Source organism: Corvus brachyrhynchos, unplaced genomic scaffold (assembly GCF_000691975.1).
Source record: "Corvus brachyrhynchos isolate BGI_N302 unplaced genomic scaffold, ASM69197v1 scaffold10, whole genome shotgun sequence".
Lineage (NCBI taxonomy): Eukaryota > Metazoa > Chordata > Aves > Passeriformes > Corvidae > Corvus > Corvus brachyrhynchos.
The window spans coordinates 1840857-1858483 of NW_008236180.1; the positions used below are offsets into that span (position 1 = coordinate 1840857).

At 56.6% G+C, this 17627-nt stretch overlaps 1 protein-coding gene across 2 annotated transcripts; it reads right to left on the minus strand.

The window, feature by feature from the left end:
- Positions 1 to 10676: 10676 nt before the first annotated feature.
- R3HDML (R3H domain containing like) lies at positions 10677 to 15853 on the minus strand. 2 transcript variants are annotated; one of them, XM_017736054.1, is made up of 7 exons: positions 15601 to 15853; positions 15265 to 15356; positions 14644 to 15002; positions 13216 to 13334; positions 12556 to 12688; positions 11368 to 11483; positions 10677 to 11264 (listed from the first exon to the last, which is right to left on the minus strand). In XM_017736054.1, the coding sequence occupies exons 3-7, from the start codon at positions 14902 to 14904 to the stop codon at positions 11132 to 11134; spliced, it is 762 nt and encodes a 253-aa protein (XP_017591543.1). In that variant the 5' UTR covers positions 14905 to 15002; positions 15265 to 15356; positions 15601 to 15853; the 3' UTR covers positions 10677 to 11131. The 2 variants fall into 2 exon arrangements, with proteins under 2 accessions (XP_017591543.1, XP_008632066.1); XM_008633844.2 differs by lacking the exon at positions 15601 to 15853 and having other exon boundaries at positions 15265 to 15545.
- Between the last annotated feature and the right edge of the window lie 1774 nt (positions 15854 to 17627).

Below are 17627 nucleotides of genomic sequence, written 5' to 3' on the forward strand. Positions count from 1 at the left end.
TTGGTGCATCCTAAGCCCACCCAGCCTCCTGGCCTCCACACCGAACTCCCCGTGGGTGCTGGGGCCAAGGGGCTGAGCACAGAGCTGGCTGGAGGGGGCCACAGAGGGGAACCCTAAAAAGCTTTCTGGTAAGGACTCCATGCAACTAGTAAAGTTTGCACTGGAAGTGTTTTTCTCTTAGTTGCTTCTAAGCTTTCATTATGAGGGCTGGGAAGTCCCGCTGCAGATCTGGCTCAGGAGTAGAGGCTGTGCTGCAAGTGGCAGGATCTGTCCCCAGGCCTGCACTGGGAACTGGGCTGAGAATGACTGAATCATTTCCCAAACAGCACAGGCAATCACCGGGGTGTCCTCGGGATGCCAGCCTGACTCTGCCACCTCTTCCCCCCGGAGTCACAGCACCCACCAAGCCACCATGCTCTCTCTTGAGCCCCAGAACCAGCCTGGGGACATGAGCCATCACCACCCACAAACCTGGCATGTTCACCCTGCACAAAGCAAAACACAAACCAGAGACATGAGGGTCCCATCGGATGGGATGCCAGTAGGAATGAGCATATTTTGGCAGCTCCAAATCCACACTGGAGACCCTGTCAATGCCCATCATTCACATGAACTCTGCAGCACTGGTTATGCAGCTGCTTCTCTCCCTGCTGCGAGTGCTGGGGGAGCAGGGGGGTACCTGGTGTTTCCTGGAACAGGTCGTATCTGCTGCCATTCATCTTCCCGGGGCACTCAGCTCCGTGGGCAGAGCTAGGGAAGTCTCTTCCCTGGATGGGGCTGTGCAGCCGGCGAGCCCCCCGCGGGCAGCGGGGCACGAGCCATGCCCAGGAGCTGGTTGTGGCTCAGAGGCAGGGACAGGCTAATCCCTTAATGCTGGTCACAATGAGATTTGATGGGGAGCAGGAGTTTGTGCTGCAGGTTTTAAAGGGTTCTGGCCACTACCCGGAGCAAAATTATAAGGTGGCTCTGGGTCTGTGCCCCGCTGCCAGTGCGTGCAGCAATGCCCGCTGCTTTCTGGGCCACCTTTCTGAGGTCTCTCACCCTGGTCTCTGGCCTGCCACTGGGTTTCTTTAGGGCAGGGAGTACCTGATCAAACGTGCAGCTCTGGAGGTTGATCCAGAAAATGTGCCTGGGTGTGTCTAACAGCAGGAGTGGGGCTGGCTCCTCAGGGAGCGGCTGACTGCTTTTGCTTTAAAGTGTTTCTGTATAAATAGCCAGAACACCATATCCTTGAGCAACAACCTTGGTCTCCCCTCCCAATTAACATCACAACATGCAGGATGGCTCAGTCCAGAGGGGAGCACGGAGGCTGCTGAGCACCCAGTTTTCTCCTCTGGCCGAAGTGTGTCCTGGCATGTGTGGCCCTGTTTATAATGGAGGAGGAAAAATTGGGTGAGGGAACACAGTGGCACTTCACTGGGGTTTCACAGGCACTGAGTGACTGAATTGCTGGAAGGGAGACTTGGGCACCTCTGAATGCAGCCTTGTGCCAAGCCCACTTGCGCTCAAGCCGTGACCCGACTGGGGCCAGGTCTCATCGGCCTCTGTGTCCAGAAGACAGGGACAAACCCATCTGAAACACCCATTTTCCTGCATTTTCCCTCCTCCTTGGATAGCTTTCTTCCTTCCAGGCCCACGTCTGCTTTTGCTGTGCCAAGGAGAAGAGAGCTCAATCCTGCCCTCAAGACGTCAGACCCCAAGCATCATCTCAAAGGCAAAAGTCTAATGGAGCAAAAGCATTCCTAAACCATTCCCGTCCTGTCTCCACAAGCCTCTGCTTCCACTCAGGGCTGCCTGAGGTGCATTTGAGTTAATTTGGAGTGTCCACAGGCAGAAATTCCAGAATGCTCCTGGTGAGTCAGGAATGGGGAGTGACCAGCAGTTCTGTCCCTCAGCTCCGTGCCCAGGGACGGGGCGTGCTGGCAATGGGGGCTGATGCCCAACATTCCCATGTGGAGCAGGGAGCAGCATCAAGGGCAGGGCTGGGACTGAACTGTGTGTAACCCCATGACACCTCCCTGCACCCCTGTGCTGCCACACAGGTTTTAGTGGCTGTAACAGGGAAACACACCCAAGTCAACAGACATTTCTCCCAGACGATGGCAGTCTCCAAGCACACACCCATGGATGAGCCACAGGCAACACCCGGCTCTGCTTCCGGCACCTCGGTCCCACCACCATTTAGTCCCAGACTCTAGGAGGGGGAGTAGCCAGGGCTGTGGATCTGAAGCCTGGCTGTTTGTCCCCTTGCCCCTCCTGCCTCCTTATTCCACTCTTCATTTCCTGTTGCTGCCTTTACCCTGACGACACAAGACCCTGCATGAGCTGGTTCTCTCAGGTGTCCATCAGTGCTTTGTCCACTCTTCCCTGCTGGGCCACCTCCACCTGAGCACACCTGTCCCTGGCACAGGACCTGCTTAAGCTGCAGTGACTGCAGGTGAGAGGCCACTCAGCTGGATGGGGACCTGCAGCACTGGCAGAGCCTTTTTCCATGGAGCAGTTGTGACTTTACACCTTCTGCTGAGCCCCCTGGTGCTGCCCTATCCATTAACCTGACACTATACCCAGCCTCACCTTGCCCGTGGCAAGATTTCCTTGGCTGGTGTTAGCACCAGTGAATCCTCTTCCCGTGCTGAGCTGCTGCTTTTCACCAGGGTGGTGGGGTGGATGCTGCCATCCCAGCTGCTGGGTGGGATACAGACATTGTCCAGCTGGCTGGGAGCCAGGGCAGGCTGGAATGCTGCAGAGGAGCAGCAGCAGCCTCTTATCATGGGGTATCAAGGCTTTGGGGACTGTGGGACAAAATGATCAGCATCCCTTGGGAGCAGAGGGGGAGAGATGTGGCTGAGTGGGGCAGGAGGAGCCAGGCTCTGCCTCCATGAAGGGCACTGGGCCATAAACCCGGCCCGGTGGCTGTTGTTTGTGTGTTGGCAAACACGTTGAGTGGGCTCGACTATTGATTCTGACCGTATAAACCGGTGTTGTGGCACTTGTTCAGGTTTGTGCAGGTTTTACAGCTCTTGTTCTGAGAAGTGCCCATGTATTTGGCTTTGCTCCTTCCTTCAGGTCTATCTGTTGACATTGGCTCTCCTAACCAGAGCGTTGGGCCACGCCAGGAAGCTGAGTGTGCGTCTCTCCTTGTGTTTCCCACTTTCCCAGGGGTTATCACCTATAAAATCTCGCACACACCCATGGCTGGGACAGGTTTCTGGTGCAGAGGCAGGTGAAAGGTGCCCGCTGGTCCCCACCACTGATTGGTGGGTTTGGGTTCCCTGTGCTCAGTGACAGGAGATGAGCCACCCACCCTGACAGATGGATGAGCAAAGCTGCAGGGAAGGTGCTGCCCTGGGAAGTCTGGGGTGGGGTGAGCAAGGTCTGAGGTCTGCAGGGCTGCGATGAAAATCAGGCTGTCAAACCAACTTGGATGTCCAGAGAAGGAGAAGATGCTCCCAGAGCATCGTCACAGAGGAGATGGGCTGTGCATGGTCACCTATAATGAAGGCACATACTGTCACCCATTCCCTGCCTCCAGTCCTCTTCCCAACAGGAGCTGCCAGCACCACTTGTGCCCTCAGGGACACCTTGGTGCTGGAGGCTCAGAGGGCTTGAGCTCACAGTGATGGTCCCCATCTGCCGCTCAGCACCAGAGCTCTGTTACTGAGGGGATGCAGCTGGAATCCCTCTGGTGCCTGCAGGATTTTGGGACAGAAGGTCTGGTCCAGCCTCACAGAGCCAGGATCTGTTTGCTCCTTGACTGCTGGTGCATTTCCGCAGCCACTTGCTCTGCATGGAGCTGCTCCTCCCACACCTTTGGTGCAGCATCCTGAGCCTACCTTTATTTTTTGAGACATGTATTTCCTGAAGGGATTTGCTGAGTAATCTCTGTTGATGCTCAGGCTGAAGCTTGGACAGCAGCTGTTCCTGGGCATAACTGCTTCTGGGACCCAGCTTTGCTCAGAGGCCCTGGTGCCTCTGCCCAGGACAGGAGAGCAGAGCCCTCAGCCCCAGGTTCACCATACAACCGATACCTTGAAATTTTCCTTCCGTGAAAATTCTGCAACATTTGCCATTTCCACATACATTTCTGCCAGGAGCCTTGTTTGCTTGAATATTTGAGGAAAGCAAACAGAGAAGGAGCCCGAACACAAACAGTCATGGATGTTTTTTTGCAGTCTTTGCCCTGTTCTAACCCCAAGCCTGCCAGCAGAGATACTTGCAGGCATCCCCTGATGTACCCCTTGGCTCTGCCCTGTGTGCTGCCCTGTCCCCCACTGCTGGCCCTGGTCCTGCTACAAATACTGCTGTATGTAAAAGAAACTCACCCAGCCCTCACTGTCTGTGGGACCACCATCACTCACCACCCCTTTGCACTCATGCTAAGTAAACATTTTTTAATGCCATTTAAGAAATGTCAGCAGATGACTAACAGAGTATGACTTGCAGACCTACACCTGCCCTGCCGAGCTCAGAACATTTCTCAGACACTCCTCAAGCCTTCCTGAGCCTTTTGCACACACCTTCCAGAGCTGGACGTCATTATCTTTGACTGCTGACAGCAGCCCTCTGGGCTCACTCCCCCTATAAAAATACCATTGTGTTTCAAGCAAAACCAAAGTTGAGGGTGTGCTGCTAGCCCCATAAATGGAATGAGGTGGGAGAAGTCACAGTCCTGTGGGTAAGTGCAGACACCCGGTGACACTGAGCAGCATCCCCAGCTCTTCCCCAAGGAAACCTTCACCAAGCACCAGCAAACAGCTCTCAGCTTCAGGCTAAGGTGCTAACACAGTGACTGTCCCTTCTGCATCCCAGCAAATACCTGTGCTTATTCCTGGCTGCACCAATACCCTGCTTGGGCACTGGAAAGTGCTGACCTTGCCAGCACCAGTGCTACAGCCACCCCAACAGCCAACAGGGATGGCCAGAGTGGGGACAAGGAAGGGGGCTGTGCCAGGTGTCCTAACACACATCAGTCCCTGATGGCTGCCAGGGCATGGACACAGAGAACAAGGAGTAAACAGGGGAATTAAAGAGCAGCTGAGGAGGAGAAGCTCAGTTCAGGTCATATCTAGAGGATACCTGTAAAAAATTCGATGCATTTGTCAGTGATAATTAAAAATACTCAGAAAATCGGCCTCCTCTTATGTTTCTCACTTGAGAGTAGTCCCTGCATCTGAGCAGAGCTCCTGAGCAGCAATGACGTCTCGCATTTTTCAGCTGTTTTCCAAAGCTGCTTTACTGATCAGGGCCAGCCCTGATCATGCGCTGCTCCCTGCTGTAACCACCGGCCCTGGGGATCCCCGGCTCTGAGAAGATCCAAAATATGAAGGAGTGGTGCTGCCTGCATTGGGATTGAGGCCAATTGCCCAAATTGTGGCCACGTCTGATCAGGAGTATAAAGGTGGATCAAGGGGCTCATCTATTCCTCACTGCCCAGGAGGAGATGGTCACCTTGCCCCCTCTCCATCCTCTACCTCCTCACACACCTGTTTCAGCTTCCTGCAGGGATTTAGCACCAGTGGAGCCTTTTCCAGCTCACAGCCTGTCCTCAGCAGGTGTTGGTGAGGATTTTGGATTCATCTCCAACTCCACCTCTCTCCAGAGCAGCAGCATCACTCCCTTCTCCTCCCTGGGACTCACACAGGGTGCTGGGGACAGGCCACCTTTGTCACTGCCTGTCAGGGCATCCTCCAAGTCCTTTACACAAGGCACAGGACTGATGAGAGGGAAATAAGTGCACCCAAGGTATGGTTTAGGGGAAATGCTGGTGACAGTCTGGGGCAGGGATGGATGGGGAGGGTTGCAGTGGGGGGATGCCCCACTCTCTGCTCTTACTGATGCCACCACTGCCAAGAGAGGGCCAGACCTGCTCGCTGTCCCGAGGCTGAGTGCCAGTGCCAAGCTTCCCCATTAGAATATATCCCTGGCTTCAGATGGATGCTGAAATCCTGAAGCTCCTAAGACAGATGGGGAGAAGGGAAAATCAGAAAAATCTTTTCATCTAGCAGAAGAAACTGAAAATAACTCGGTGACCCCCTCCAAGGCTGAAGGCTCCTCTGCAGGACTCTGGTGTGCCTCTGTCAGCCATGCCAGCTCCATGGCCTGTCCTGCTGAGGGCTGGGAGCTGCTGGCTGTAAGGGCATCCCTGTGGGCATGGCTGGGGCTCAGAACCACCACTGCTGTGTGAGATACCCCATTGCTTTGCCAGGGAATAAACTTCCCAGGCCCTGGGAAGGGTTTGGCCACCACTTTGCCACCTGCAGGATGGTGCATCCCAGCTGCTGTGCCCACTCTGCTGCTCAGCCCCAACCCAGCCCCACAGAGCTGCCAGGGAAGCCTGCACTGCCCAGTCCCCCATCCCACCAGCCCTTCCTCTCCTCTATTTGGTTAACTTTTTCACCCGTTTTATTTATGAGGACTCCCCTCCTTCTGCCAACACTCTGAGTTTCCTCTCGCTTTAGTCTGGGAGGCCCATCTCGCTTTTTTATTCTTATTATTTCTCCCTCCCCCTTGCCTGGCCCCAGGCTTGCAGCGGGTGCCGGCCAGAGCCTGCTTTTGTTGGGCCACGGGAGCAGATGGGGAGAGCAGCTGCAGGTGGGCTGGGCAGCGATTCCTCCCCATCCACCCGACAGCACCCATCTCTGCCTGCACTTGCCCAAGCTCAGCATGTGGCTCAGTTACTGACTCTCAGACTGAAAAATTTAAAAAGATAATCAATAAAAATACAAAATTAATAAAATATTTTTTAAAGACTCAGGAGAAAATTGCTGTCAGAAATGTTTGCCTGCCTGTGCTAAGGTTGCTGATGTGCCTGGGCTGGCAAGAGGCTGCTCACATTAGAGCCAGCTGCAAGTGGCCAGAATAACTTCATCTTAAGTGATTAAAGAGCATGTTCAGCTCCATGTGTTGCATCTGTCAGGCAAAGCCAGTTGCTCACTGCAGAAATGAGGCTGGCTTTGCACCCTGGGGCAAAGCTGGATGCAGGCACCCTGGATGTGGGGACAGCCAGACCTGGCCACCCTGCACCAGCGTGTCTCCCAGGCTGATGGGAACATCCCTTGAGCCTCCCCTTCTCCTGCAAATGAGGTGCAAGTCAGTCCCTGTGAGCTGGGTGGGTCAGGAGCCATCTCCCACCAGCAGCAGGGGCTTCAGCCTGGAGGATGCTCAGCACTGGCTACTCCTGGGCCAATTCTTGTTCCAGGATCCAACCCTCTGCACATTTCAGAGGCATCAAGCCTTTGTTCCACTCACTCACATGTGTCTTTCCCCATGTGGCTCCTTGCACATTGTCCAAGCAGCACTAGCTGGACACAAAGACACAACCTGCACTAAACAGACCAAAACCTGGACAGTTTTCTGGGCATTTTCCTGCTGCTGGCTCCTGCAGCTCAGAGGCAGGGGTGAACAGAGCTCCTCCAGAGCACAAATGAGCAACCTGATGAAAGCAGGCTAAAACTCAGCATTCCATAACTGCTTGATCACAGCTGCCTGCTCCAGCCCAGCCCAGGGACACTACTGCAGATCCTATACAATTCCTACACATTTCCATCACCATAGGCCATGGACCCACTGAAATGCTGATAAAGCCCCATGTTTGGCCATGGCTCACCATGGGGGGATGTGACCCAAAATAAAGTGATCTGCAGAGTACTGGAGTGCTGAGCCAAGGAGGCACAAGGCAGCGTGGACGCCACCACAGGGGTGGGTTAGGGCTGGAGGTGACATCTGTGGGAGGCTGCAGGCCTGGATCAAGGGAAGCAACCACCCAAAGAGAAGCCATGAGCAAAGTGTGATGACATGGCCTGGGAGTCCCACAAACCCTCCTGGGATCTGGGTCTGCATGCATGATAGCTGGAAGGTGGGCTGGGCAGGGGCTGCACACTTGTAAAAGAGAAGAGGAGCAGGATGTGAAATATAGAGAGAGGAAAGGCAAGGTAGTATGATGGAGAGCCCCGTGCAGTGTGATGGAAAGCCAGGGGAAGTGATGGAGAGCCCTTGAGAGTGATGGAGAGCCATGAGGATCTGATGGAGAGCCACAAGGAAGTGCTGGAGAGCCACGAGGATGTGATGGAGAACCTCGTGAGACCTCAGCTGCTGGCACCTCACTCCACACCTTGGCCATGCCCAGGGAACCGGGGTTCCCAGAACACATGGGCCCAAACCAGCTGTGTGGGGATGCTGCAACACAGGCACAGATGACCCATCCTGAGGAGAACAGTGAGCTGCTGTCAGCCCGGGCAGGGGCACCTGTCCCCCGGCACCCATGTGCATTTGTTGGCAGCTGGCACCTGGCACAGCCAAGGAGCACAACACGGGGCTGCTCCGGGCTGATGCCCACTGTCCCACGCCAGGAGCACGGACACAGGCCTGGCGGGCATCTCACTGTGGCCCGGTGCCCAGGAAGCATTGTGCCACCTGATGCTCTGCCCCGCAGAGGCTGGAGGCTGCCGTTTGTCCAGGCACTACACTCCCTGCTGGGAAACCTGCCCAGCCGTAACGCCGGCCCTCGGCGGGAGCTCGGCGCTGCCAGGCACCCGCTGTGCCCACTCACGCAGCCCAGGTGTGCCACGGGCTACCTGCAGCCTGTGCGTAAGGGCTGGCTGCGTGTCCTAGAGCAGCATGTCACCTCCTCTAAACTGCTGCCACTTCTGCTGCGAGCCCAGCAGCAGCAGCCCCTCTGCCAGCACGTGGGGCTGCTCTGCTCCCTCGGCCACGTGCCTTCCTCTTTGGGTCAAGCAGAGAGAAAGAGAGAAAACACGCATACAGATGGATTTATATCATATCAAAATCAACCAGAACCCTTCTCCTGCCTCCATCTCCAGCCTTTGCAGATGCCTGAGCCAGTGGGGCAGCACGGCAGGGCTGGGGCGTGGGGCTGGGGGCTGCTGCCCGCTCCCAGCCCCGCTTCCCGCGAGCGACGCCGGGCCGGCAGCGCGGGCGATGGGAACGCTGTACTCACCATATGGAGCCTCCATCTTAGCGCTTAGCTGGGTGCTAACATTGACCATGTCTCGCCGGCTACTGCTATGGGGACTTGGGGCAAAAACCAGAGGAAGTAGAGGAATAAAAAAGAAATCTAAATAAATAAATAAAAATGTCTCTCACTAAGGAACTAGGTGAAGGCAGGAGGGAGCGCGGAGAGGCAGGGCGAGGAAACCTGCCTCTCCTGTTATCTTATTGATTCGCTTAATCAGGCCTAATGTGGGTGGAGATGTTAAATAGTAACCAAGCTCTTATGGAAACCAATCTGCAAGGTGCCGTTGCTGTAGCTATAGTAACTGCTGCCAAGCTAGAAACTCAAACACAGCTTTTACTGGACTCTTTTGGGGCTCCGGCTTCCAGATGGTGTCAAGGCCGGGGCAGCCGCCGGGCTGGGGTTCACCTGTGGCCACGGGGAGTCGGGGCAGCCGGATCCAACTCTGCAGTGCCCCAGGCACTGCCGGGTTTTGTGCCATCGCCCGCCCAAGATGGGAAAATCAGGTCTGAGCCTGTGTCCAGAGAAGGGCAAACACAGCATGGGGGGCCAGAGGCCGTGGGACAAGTGTGGGGACTGGCAAGGGCAAAGCAGAGCCTGGCTGAGGCACAAGGGGCAAAATGCCCCGGCCATGAGTCAGGGCTTGTCTGCCTGGTGCCAAACCAGAGGGGTGGCTTGGGGATGGGGAGCTGTGGGGATGCTGTGGCGGGATGCAGGGTGATACCCTGAGCACAGGACCAGGCACAGGCTGCTTGCAGCTCCTCTCTGTCTCTCTCTGCTCCCCAAACTGGGGGTACTCACAAGGTGCCACAGCCACTTATGGACTTCTGGGCTCCCTCTGGGACCGCAGCACCCAGGACCTCGTGGTGGCAGATCTGCAGATGGGCTCCCCAACCTCCCCATGAGGCTGTGGCAGCCCCTGTGCCACTGGGGGCTCCATGACAGGAGCAGTCTGGGCTGCCAGGGGCTGTGCTCCGGCCAACAGGGCCATGTTCAAGAACTGTTGCTGAGAGGACACCAAATACGTGGGGAATCCTGAGCTGGAGCTGAAAAAGTGATCGTCCATCAGCACAGAGCCTTCCATATCTCTGTATCTCCACATCTCAGGAAGAGGCCAGGCTGGAGGAAGCACAAGAGGGGTCTTGGCCAGTCTCAGATCCCCCCAACACCTCAGCTATTGAAACCCTGCAGCCCTGAGGGGGAAAAATTAGGGATATCTGCTCCTCCGAATGGAAAAGCACATCCCAAGGGAGCATGCAGGGGGGAGAGTGCTGCTGGATGCAGAGGGCTGCAGCACAGGAATCCACAGCTGGATGCTCAAATCCAAGGCCTTGGAATTCAGGAACCTCTGAGTTTGCTGAGTGCTGAGAGGTCCTAGAGAGGGAAGGATGTGGATAATGGGGTGCTCAGTGGCACTGGGGGTGAGGTAGAGCAGTGGGATTGTGTGGGACAGCCTGGGTGGGACAGGGAGTTTGTGGCCCTGCAGCGACATCATCACCCCGTGCCCCAGCAGTGCTGGCTTCTCCCACACGATGGAGCAAAGCGCCCAGGCATCTCCTGTGCCCATAGCCCGTGGCCCCGCCAAGGGATTCTGCACCCCTTTGCTGCTTATTCCCAAAACCAGAGCAAAGGCACTGGCTCGGTGTTACCCCGAGGCTCCAGACTGCGAGCGAGGGAGGACCAACACAAGCATGGGGGTCTCCAGGCTACTTTATTGGGGGGCTCAGAGCTGGGGGCCCCACTGTCAGAGGGGCTGCCGTGAAGCAGGAGCATGCTCGGGGCTTCCCACTTCTCCAGCTGCTCACCACGAGGGGAACATCTTGGTATTCACTTACGCCAGCCTCTGTCTTAGCAGCGGGGGGGCAGTGGGGAAAGCCCCCCAAGTCTGCAGAGCAGGGACCATGCCAGCCAGCCCCACGCCCTCCGTGCACCCCTAAACCATCACTATTTCAGAAAATACAGACCTGAACTGTCCCTAGTTCCTCCAAAGTGGGAAGCAGCCAGACAACACTGCTGGAGAGGTGTGTTAGAAAAGCAGTTTCCTACGCGGCACTAGGGATGAAGCAGGTTGGACAGCCGGGCTGCCGGGGGGGGTCAGTGTTATAAATAATTCTTGTTCACCCCATCTCCATTCCCAGGGCTCCTCCTGGGGCCGCAGCCCTAGAACCAGCTGACTTGGTTGGATTTGACTCCGGTGAAGCACATGTTGTTGGAGCAGCCCCCGCCGTAGGTGGGGGGGCAGGCTGAGCACGGCCGCCCCACCTTGTAGGGCGCTTCTCCCAGCCAGTTGCCCCTAAAAAGAGAGGAGTGCATCACCTCTGAGCATCATCAGCTCACTGCTGACACCGGCGTGGGGAGGGAGGATGGCACAGGGGAGCTCTCCCCCAGTCACTTACTTGATGGCATAGTTGCAGACGAGGAGGATGGCGTGACGCCACACGCTGCCCCACACCCGCACGTTGGCACAGGTGCCCAGGGCGCAGCCCAGGCGGCTGGAGGTTGCCCACACCATCTGTGCCAGGACAGAGAACAGACACTGTTGGTGTCCATCCACCCAGACATCCCACAGCTGATAGCCCCAGTGCAGGGCTCTGTCCCACCAGGGAATCGCATCCCAACTGCCCCAATCTCTTTGGCTGGATGCCATCACATCACAGGCAGTGCTTTGTTACCAGAGGGTGAGTTTTTGCTCTGCCTCCCTGCCTGCAGCCTGCACTGACCTGCAAGGGATTGCCTTGCCAAGCTCACATCCATGAGCAGCAGAGTCTCGGTGACTGCTCCGATTTACCCAAACTAGCTCCTATACCTCACCCTGAATCATGGCCAGCAGCTTACCCTGCACTCAGGGATGTCAAGCAAAGACAAAAGCACCTCCTAAAACGTCTACAGGTTGAATTTCTTCCATAAAAATTGTATATTGCCCTTCTGCAACCCAGAGCATCCCTGAGCATCCCCACGGATGAGCCACATGGGGATGCAGATGCTCAGGTAAAGGTTGGAGCCATGAAGAGGAGGTAATTAGGGCTGGGCACAGCTCTGCCACCAGGCAGAGAAACAAAGGAGTTTTCCACTTTGTGCTGGCCAGGCTGTCTGGGGATGTGCCAGGGGATGAAGGGGCCACATTCCCAGGGAGCTGGACACAGCTGGGTGCTATAAAGCTGTTCCATCACAGAGAAGAGGATTCATGCTCAGCAAAAGTACAAAGCAGCTTTTTTCTTTTCCTCTTGACCACCTTTAAGTTGCCAGAGGTGCAGTGAGGAGAAAAAGGCCAAAGGAGGGGGGGAAAGCTTTTAAAACAATGGAAACCTCCTTGTCAACTGGCCAGAAGGTCCCAGGTGCTCCTCAGTTCTTTGTGAGCCCCTGGGACCTTCCTGCAACAGCCCAAATGCTGGAAAGGCCCAGGGTGGGATGGCATCACCTGCATACCTCCAGCAGACACACTGCCAGCTGCCAGGACTGCTGCCTGATTGGAAGCTGGCAGCTGCCAGGATTTGATCCTGGATCCCAGCTGCTGCTGGGAGAAGGGCTGTGAGCTGCACAAGGACCCCTTTTGCAGCTGGATCCCAGGGGGCTGCAGTGCTCACCTGCGTGTAGTGGCTGCAGACAGAGCCGCTGCATTTGGAGGGGCAGCGGGGGTTGCACTCGCGGGGGTGAGGGAAGGAGTAGTGCTGCTTCTCCTGGTGCCAGGATTTCACCATGTCCATGACGGAGCGGTACCTGCAACAGGGCTACAGGTAAGGTGGGTCTCCTCCACAGCAGAGGTCATGGGTGAAGGAAAGGAAGGGAAAGCGGAGGAGAGAGGAAGTGGAGGAGAGAAATGGTTTGGAGCCGGGGCCCGTTGGGACCAAGCATTCCTGTGAAAAAGGGGGTAATGACATCCTTGTGCCAAGCCCACTTGTGCTCAAGGCCAGAAGACCAGAGGCACCTGAGTGCTCAGCCACATGGAGGAGATCCAGGATCCATATCCCCCTGGTCTGTGTGCCTGGCAGAGAGGGGAGTAATAGCATACTCCCCAAAAGAGCAGCAGGCACCTCTGCTTTCCTGTATTACCCTTCTGCAAGAGCTGGGCCCTCCTCCTCCACCCTGGGGGCCTTGATGTGCCTCTCAGCTCTACCTCACTCCCGTGCAATGCCAGCTCGGAGCCTCTCTTTTCCCTGACTGAGGGGCTGCTGCTGCTCCTCCTCCTCCAGCATTGTGGGGTGTGGGTGTTTCCCTGGAGCTCACTCTGCCTGCAGGGCACTCACCTGCCCGACTGGATGGAGAGGTTCTGTCCCACATACTTCATCAGCTCGGGGGGGCCATGGTCCCACAGGCAGCGCGCAGCCCATGCCTCCGCTGCCCTGGCCAGCCGCTCATCCCACACCTGGCCAGGGGAAAGGAAAAGGGCAGGCAGGAGTTTTGGCTTCCCAGAGGTGGGAAGAGGAGAAACCTGCTCCCTTGTGCTCAGGGGGCTTTCTGAGCACCATGAATGTCCAAAAAATATGACCCATGTATCAGGCTAGAAAACACCCAGGGGGGAGGAAGCACAGCAGCTTGTCCAGGAGCAATAGACCTCCCCAGCTGCCACCACAGCTCCTGGGCACACAACATAGCAGAGCAGGGATGCCCTGCAGCACTGCAAGCCCTGTGTGTGATCCCCTCCAAGAATGAGCTCCTGAACAAGGTGGAGCTGAGCACAGGGGTGAAACCCTGCAGCCCTGTGCTGCTGCTGCAGCTCACAGCTGTCCCAGCCCTCAGTGCAGCCCTGGCCACAGACTGACCGGTGAGCACAGCTGCTTCCTTCATGAATTATTTAAAGCTTCCTCACCCATCCTGAACGACTTTGGGGAGATGCCTGTGTGAGTTATTTTGGAAGGCAGGAATTTAGGCCAAGCAAGAAGCAGTGCAGGATGCTCCCAGGCATGTCTGACCTGCTCTGGTACCCAGCAAGCTGGGTTGCTGTGTGCTTCTCCTAAACCACGTCCAGGGACCACCCAGCTGCTCCCTTGGAGCTCTGGTCCCCTTCCTGGGAGCAGAGGAGCACGTGGCACCTCCCGCCCTGAGGGTCCTGTCCTGTTTAGGCTGGAAATCTCTCCTCTTGGAGGCCCTTTAGGGCTGGGTTAGGAGCTCCAAGCAGAACGTGGGGAAAGCTCTTCCCCAGGGTGACCCTTGTGTGGAGGCGCCCAACTTGTCAAGGCTGTGCAGCCCCTCTTTGACTCACTCCTGCACATTTCTTCTCCTGGGAACTGGCACCACTTGCAACACTCAAAAGGGACCCTGGAGGTTACAATGGGACCATGCCTCACAGATGCAGTTAGGGCAGAGGCTCCTACCTAGGCTTTGGATTGAGACCTGAGCTTTTCATGCTTGTAGCCACCTCCCTTCCCCTAATGCTGCCTCTGCAGCTCAGCTGGATGGATCCTGCCATCCCACAGCCAGCAAGCTCCCAGATGTCCTGGACACAGGCCCACAGATCCTAAATCTGCCCTCATGGGGAAACAGCTCTGTGCTGGGACTCCACCCCTCCTGCACAGAGGTTTCATGGGTGTGCTGTGCCCCTGGGACATAAAACATCTCCCACGGCATGTGTTCAGCCAGGAATCAGGCCAGCACCCTGACATCCCTACTAGGCTGGGGCTCCGACATACAGGTGAGCTGTGGACCCAAACCTGCCCTGCCAGAGCCCAACTCACCATATATTCCATATTGGCAGCAGGGGGGGACACCTGTGCCCGCACTTGGTTGTGGTAGTCCAGAATCACACTCATGTCGTGGGGAGAGAGGTATCGCTTCCGCCGGCTCCGGGGGCCCCCCTCGCCCCACAGCAGGCCCGCGGCCGTGCCCTCGGGCGGGGACAGCAGCTCGGTGGCGTTGGGCAGCAGGAAGGAGCTGGACAGCTGTGTCACCCAGCAGCCCAAGGCCGTGAGGTACAGGTGCAAGTGGAGCACAGCCATGCCAGCCCGCTCGGTGGGATCAGACAGCAGATTTCTGCTCTGCACTGAGTTAAGCAAGGACAAGGGGGATTGCTGGTCTCGGCTGCTGGTGTGCAGATCTAGAAGAGAAAACAACACAGGCACCACTCAGGATTGCAAACACCATGCAAGCACCACTTCCCAAAATAAGGTGGAAACAAATTTTCTTTTTTCCCTTTTCAAAATAAATATTTAAAATTAATCTCCTTAGTAACCTTATTTATCAGAGCGAATTCCTCAGGACTGTCAGAGAGATGCCTGGGGAATTGGTTTTCTTGCTTGTTTTAAAAAAAGATAAAATCGGCAGAAAGTCTCCCCCATTTTTGCACTTACAGCACGTACCTGTGGCACAGGGGATGTTTAGGAGCCTGCTGAGAGTCAGTGCAGCCGCCTGCCCTGTAACTTCCCAGGAGTTCGGTGTGTTGAATTAATCCCTAGCACAAACAGAAATCTCGCACAGATAAAGAAACGCACGGCAAGACTTAAAAGCACTGTCGAGAAATCCTAACGACTCTTTAAACTCAGGAAAAGAAAAATAGCCACCGCAAAAGCAGAGTATTTTATTTTTTAAAAAAAGGAAAACGCTGGAATATCCCCTCATCCGGCAGCCGCTGCACCTCCCAGCATCCCTGCCAGCCCTTCCCGGAGCAGCGGGAGGATGTTCCCGCGACTACGTACCGTGAGCACTGAGCCAGGAGCAGCGGAGCCCGGCGGCGGCAGCCGGTGGGATTGGGATTGACCTCCGGGAACAACCTGCTGGGGCAGATGCGGGAGGTTCGGCTCAGCCCCGGCGGGCAGCCCGCTGCGGCCGCTGACGCACAAGCTGCATCTTAACTCTTCCCCCGGGGAATGTCCTGAAGTTTGGAAGGAGCCCTGCCAGGAGATTTATAGGCTGGTGGATGCCTCCGCGCACACAGGCTCACGCAGGCACACGGAGCCCCGCACGGGGCCGGGGGGAGCGAGCAGAGCACGGCTCGATGCCTCGGCGCGCAGAGGGGCTGCTCCTCGCTGCTGGCTGGGGGTTTGTTCAGGCTACCTGCAGGGAGAGATTCCCAAAGTCGTCTCTTTCCTGTTCATTCCCTAGCTGGGATCTTGCTGGAAGTAGTGGATAGAGAAGTGAATCCACATCGGTGAGGGGGGGTTGCCCCCCTAAGGGCAGCTGGCACTTGCCAGGAGCCCCAGGGTCACCTCACCTTGGTGCAAGCTGAGCACATGGCAGAGATGTCCCTTTATGGGGGTGGCTGGGAGGGGACCTGGTGGCCACACGTGTCCCTGGGCCAGCAGCTCTCCCTGTTATAGATGAAGCCACTTGCTGGGCTGGGCACTGCCACCTGTGTGTAACCCAAGGACTGGGGCTTGTCACAGCCCACAGGGACTCTGCCCAGGGCCCCACCACTGACCTGGGCTGGCAGTGCCCAACCAGGGTTATCTCAGGGGAAAACAGTGGGCTGTGCTCCCTTCACTGTGTCCATGTGTCTGTCCCCAGGGAGGGGAAATGGCTGTAGCATCTGAAAGCCATATCCTGCAGCATCAAGTGTGATTCCCTACAACATCCCACACAGTCACGATGCCAGGGGACAACTGAGTTATTGCAGGTCACAGAGACACCTGCAGGGGCTGCTTGCAATGCCTGCCACATCTTCCTCCCACCGTGCTCAGAGCCAGCACAGGTGGCCATGTGTGAGCTGCAGCAGGGCTCGCTGCTGTCATCCCCCCGTGGTGCAGTGCCCCAGGTAAGCGAGGTGCTGGTCCCCCTGTGCCTCACCAGGTTTGGGTTCACCACAGATGGTTTTGGAGACAGGATTTTGCTCTTCAGTTGCATAAAGAGGAGCAGCAAGGACAAACTCCCACTCCTGAGCTGGCAAGGGGCACAGAGATGGAGTGCAGGGAGAAGGCAGTCCCACAGCAGCAGCAGGTCACTGCTGCTCATCCCCACAGCTTTGACTGGGACAAGAACTGAGGATCCCAGACCCATAACTCCTGTCTGTGCAGGGACTGACAGCATGTCCCAGAGCCTGGCTGGCTGCACCCAGCTGCCTCAGAGACCTGCTGTGCAGCAGAAGCTGACCAGGAGCTCAGGGAGGCACAGACCTGAGCACGGAGCAGGAATAATGCCCAGGTGCTGAGCTGCTGTGCTGTATCGATACAGCCTCACCCTGCTGGGAGCCTCTGACAAAAGAGACCCCTTTGTATATTTTTCCTGGCATTCTCTCTCTTGTAAAGCAACTCAAGATGCTGTGGGCCCTGGGGAACTGCTGAGACATTTGCCAGAGGGGTATTTCCATCCATTCCCCACCCAGCAGGTGGGATGATGGTTGTGCCAGCGAGGAGACAGGGAAAATGCAGCTGAGGCATCTCTGGCCCTACTGCAGCACTGCAGGAGGGGATTCCTCAGTGCAGAGAGCAGCAGCTCTCCATGAACCAGCAGGGCTGGGTATCCTGTGGGGGGCTGTGCTGTGCTGTGCTGTGCTGTGCTGTGGAGTGCTGTGGATGGCACTGGGCATGCCAAGGTGTCAGGGTGGCTCCCAGAGCCCTCTGACTTTCCAGGCTGCCTGTTGTAGGGGTCTAACCAGCTCAGCTTCACCTTCCAGCACCAGACCACCCTAAAACACCAGCCACCTCTCCACAGGTGCTGGTCAAAGTGCCATCCCCAGTTTGCCAGTCCTGCGATGGCACTGGGCATGCCAAGGTGTCAGGGTGGCTCC

Coding starts and splice junctions, on each gene's coding strand:
- R3HDML (XM_017736054.1), bottom strand. CDS start 14,904: ATGGCTGTGCTCCACTTGCACCTGTACCTCACGGCCTTGGGCTGCTGG. Junction 12,689..13,215: donor CTCTCCATCCAGTCGGGCAG/GTGAGTGCCCTG, acceptor GCCCTGTTGCAG/GTACCGCTCCGTCATGGACA. Junction 11,484..12,555: donor TCTGCAGCCACTACACGCAG/GTGAGCACTGCA, acceptor GTCCTGGCACAG/ATGGTGTGGGCAACCTCCAG.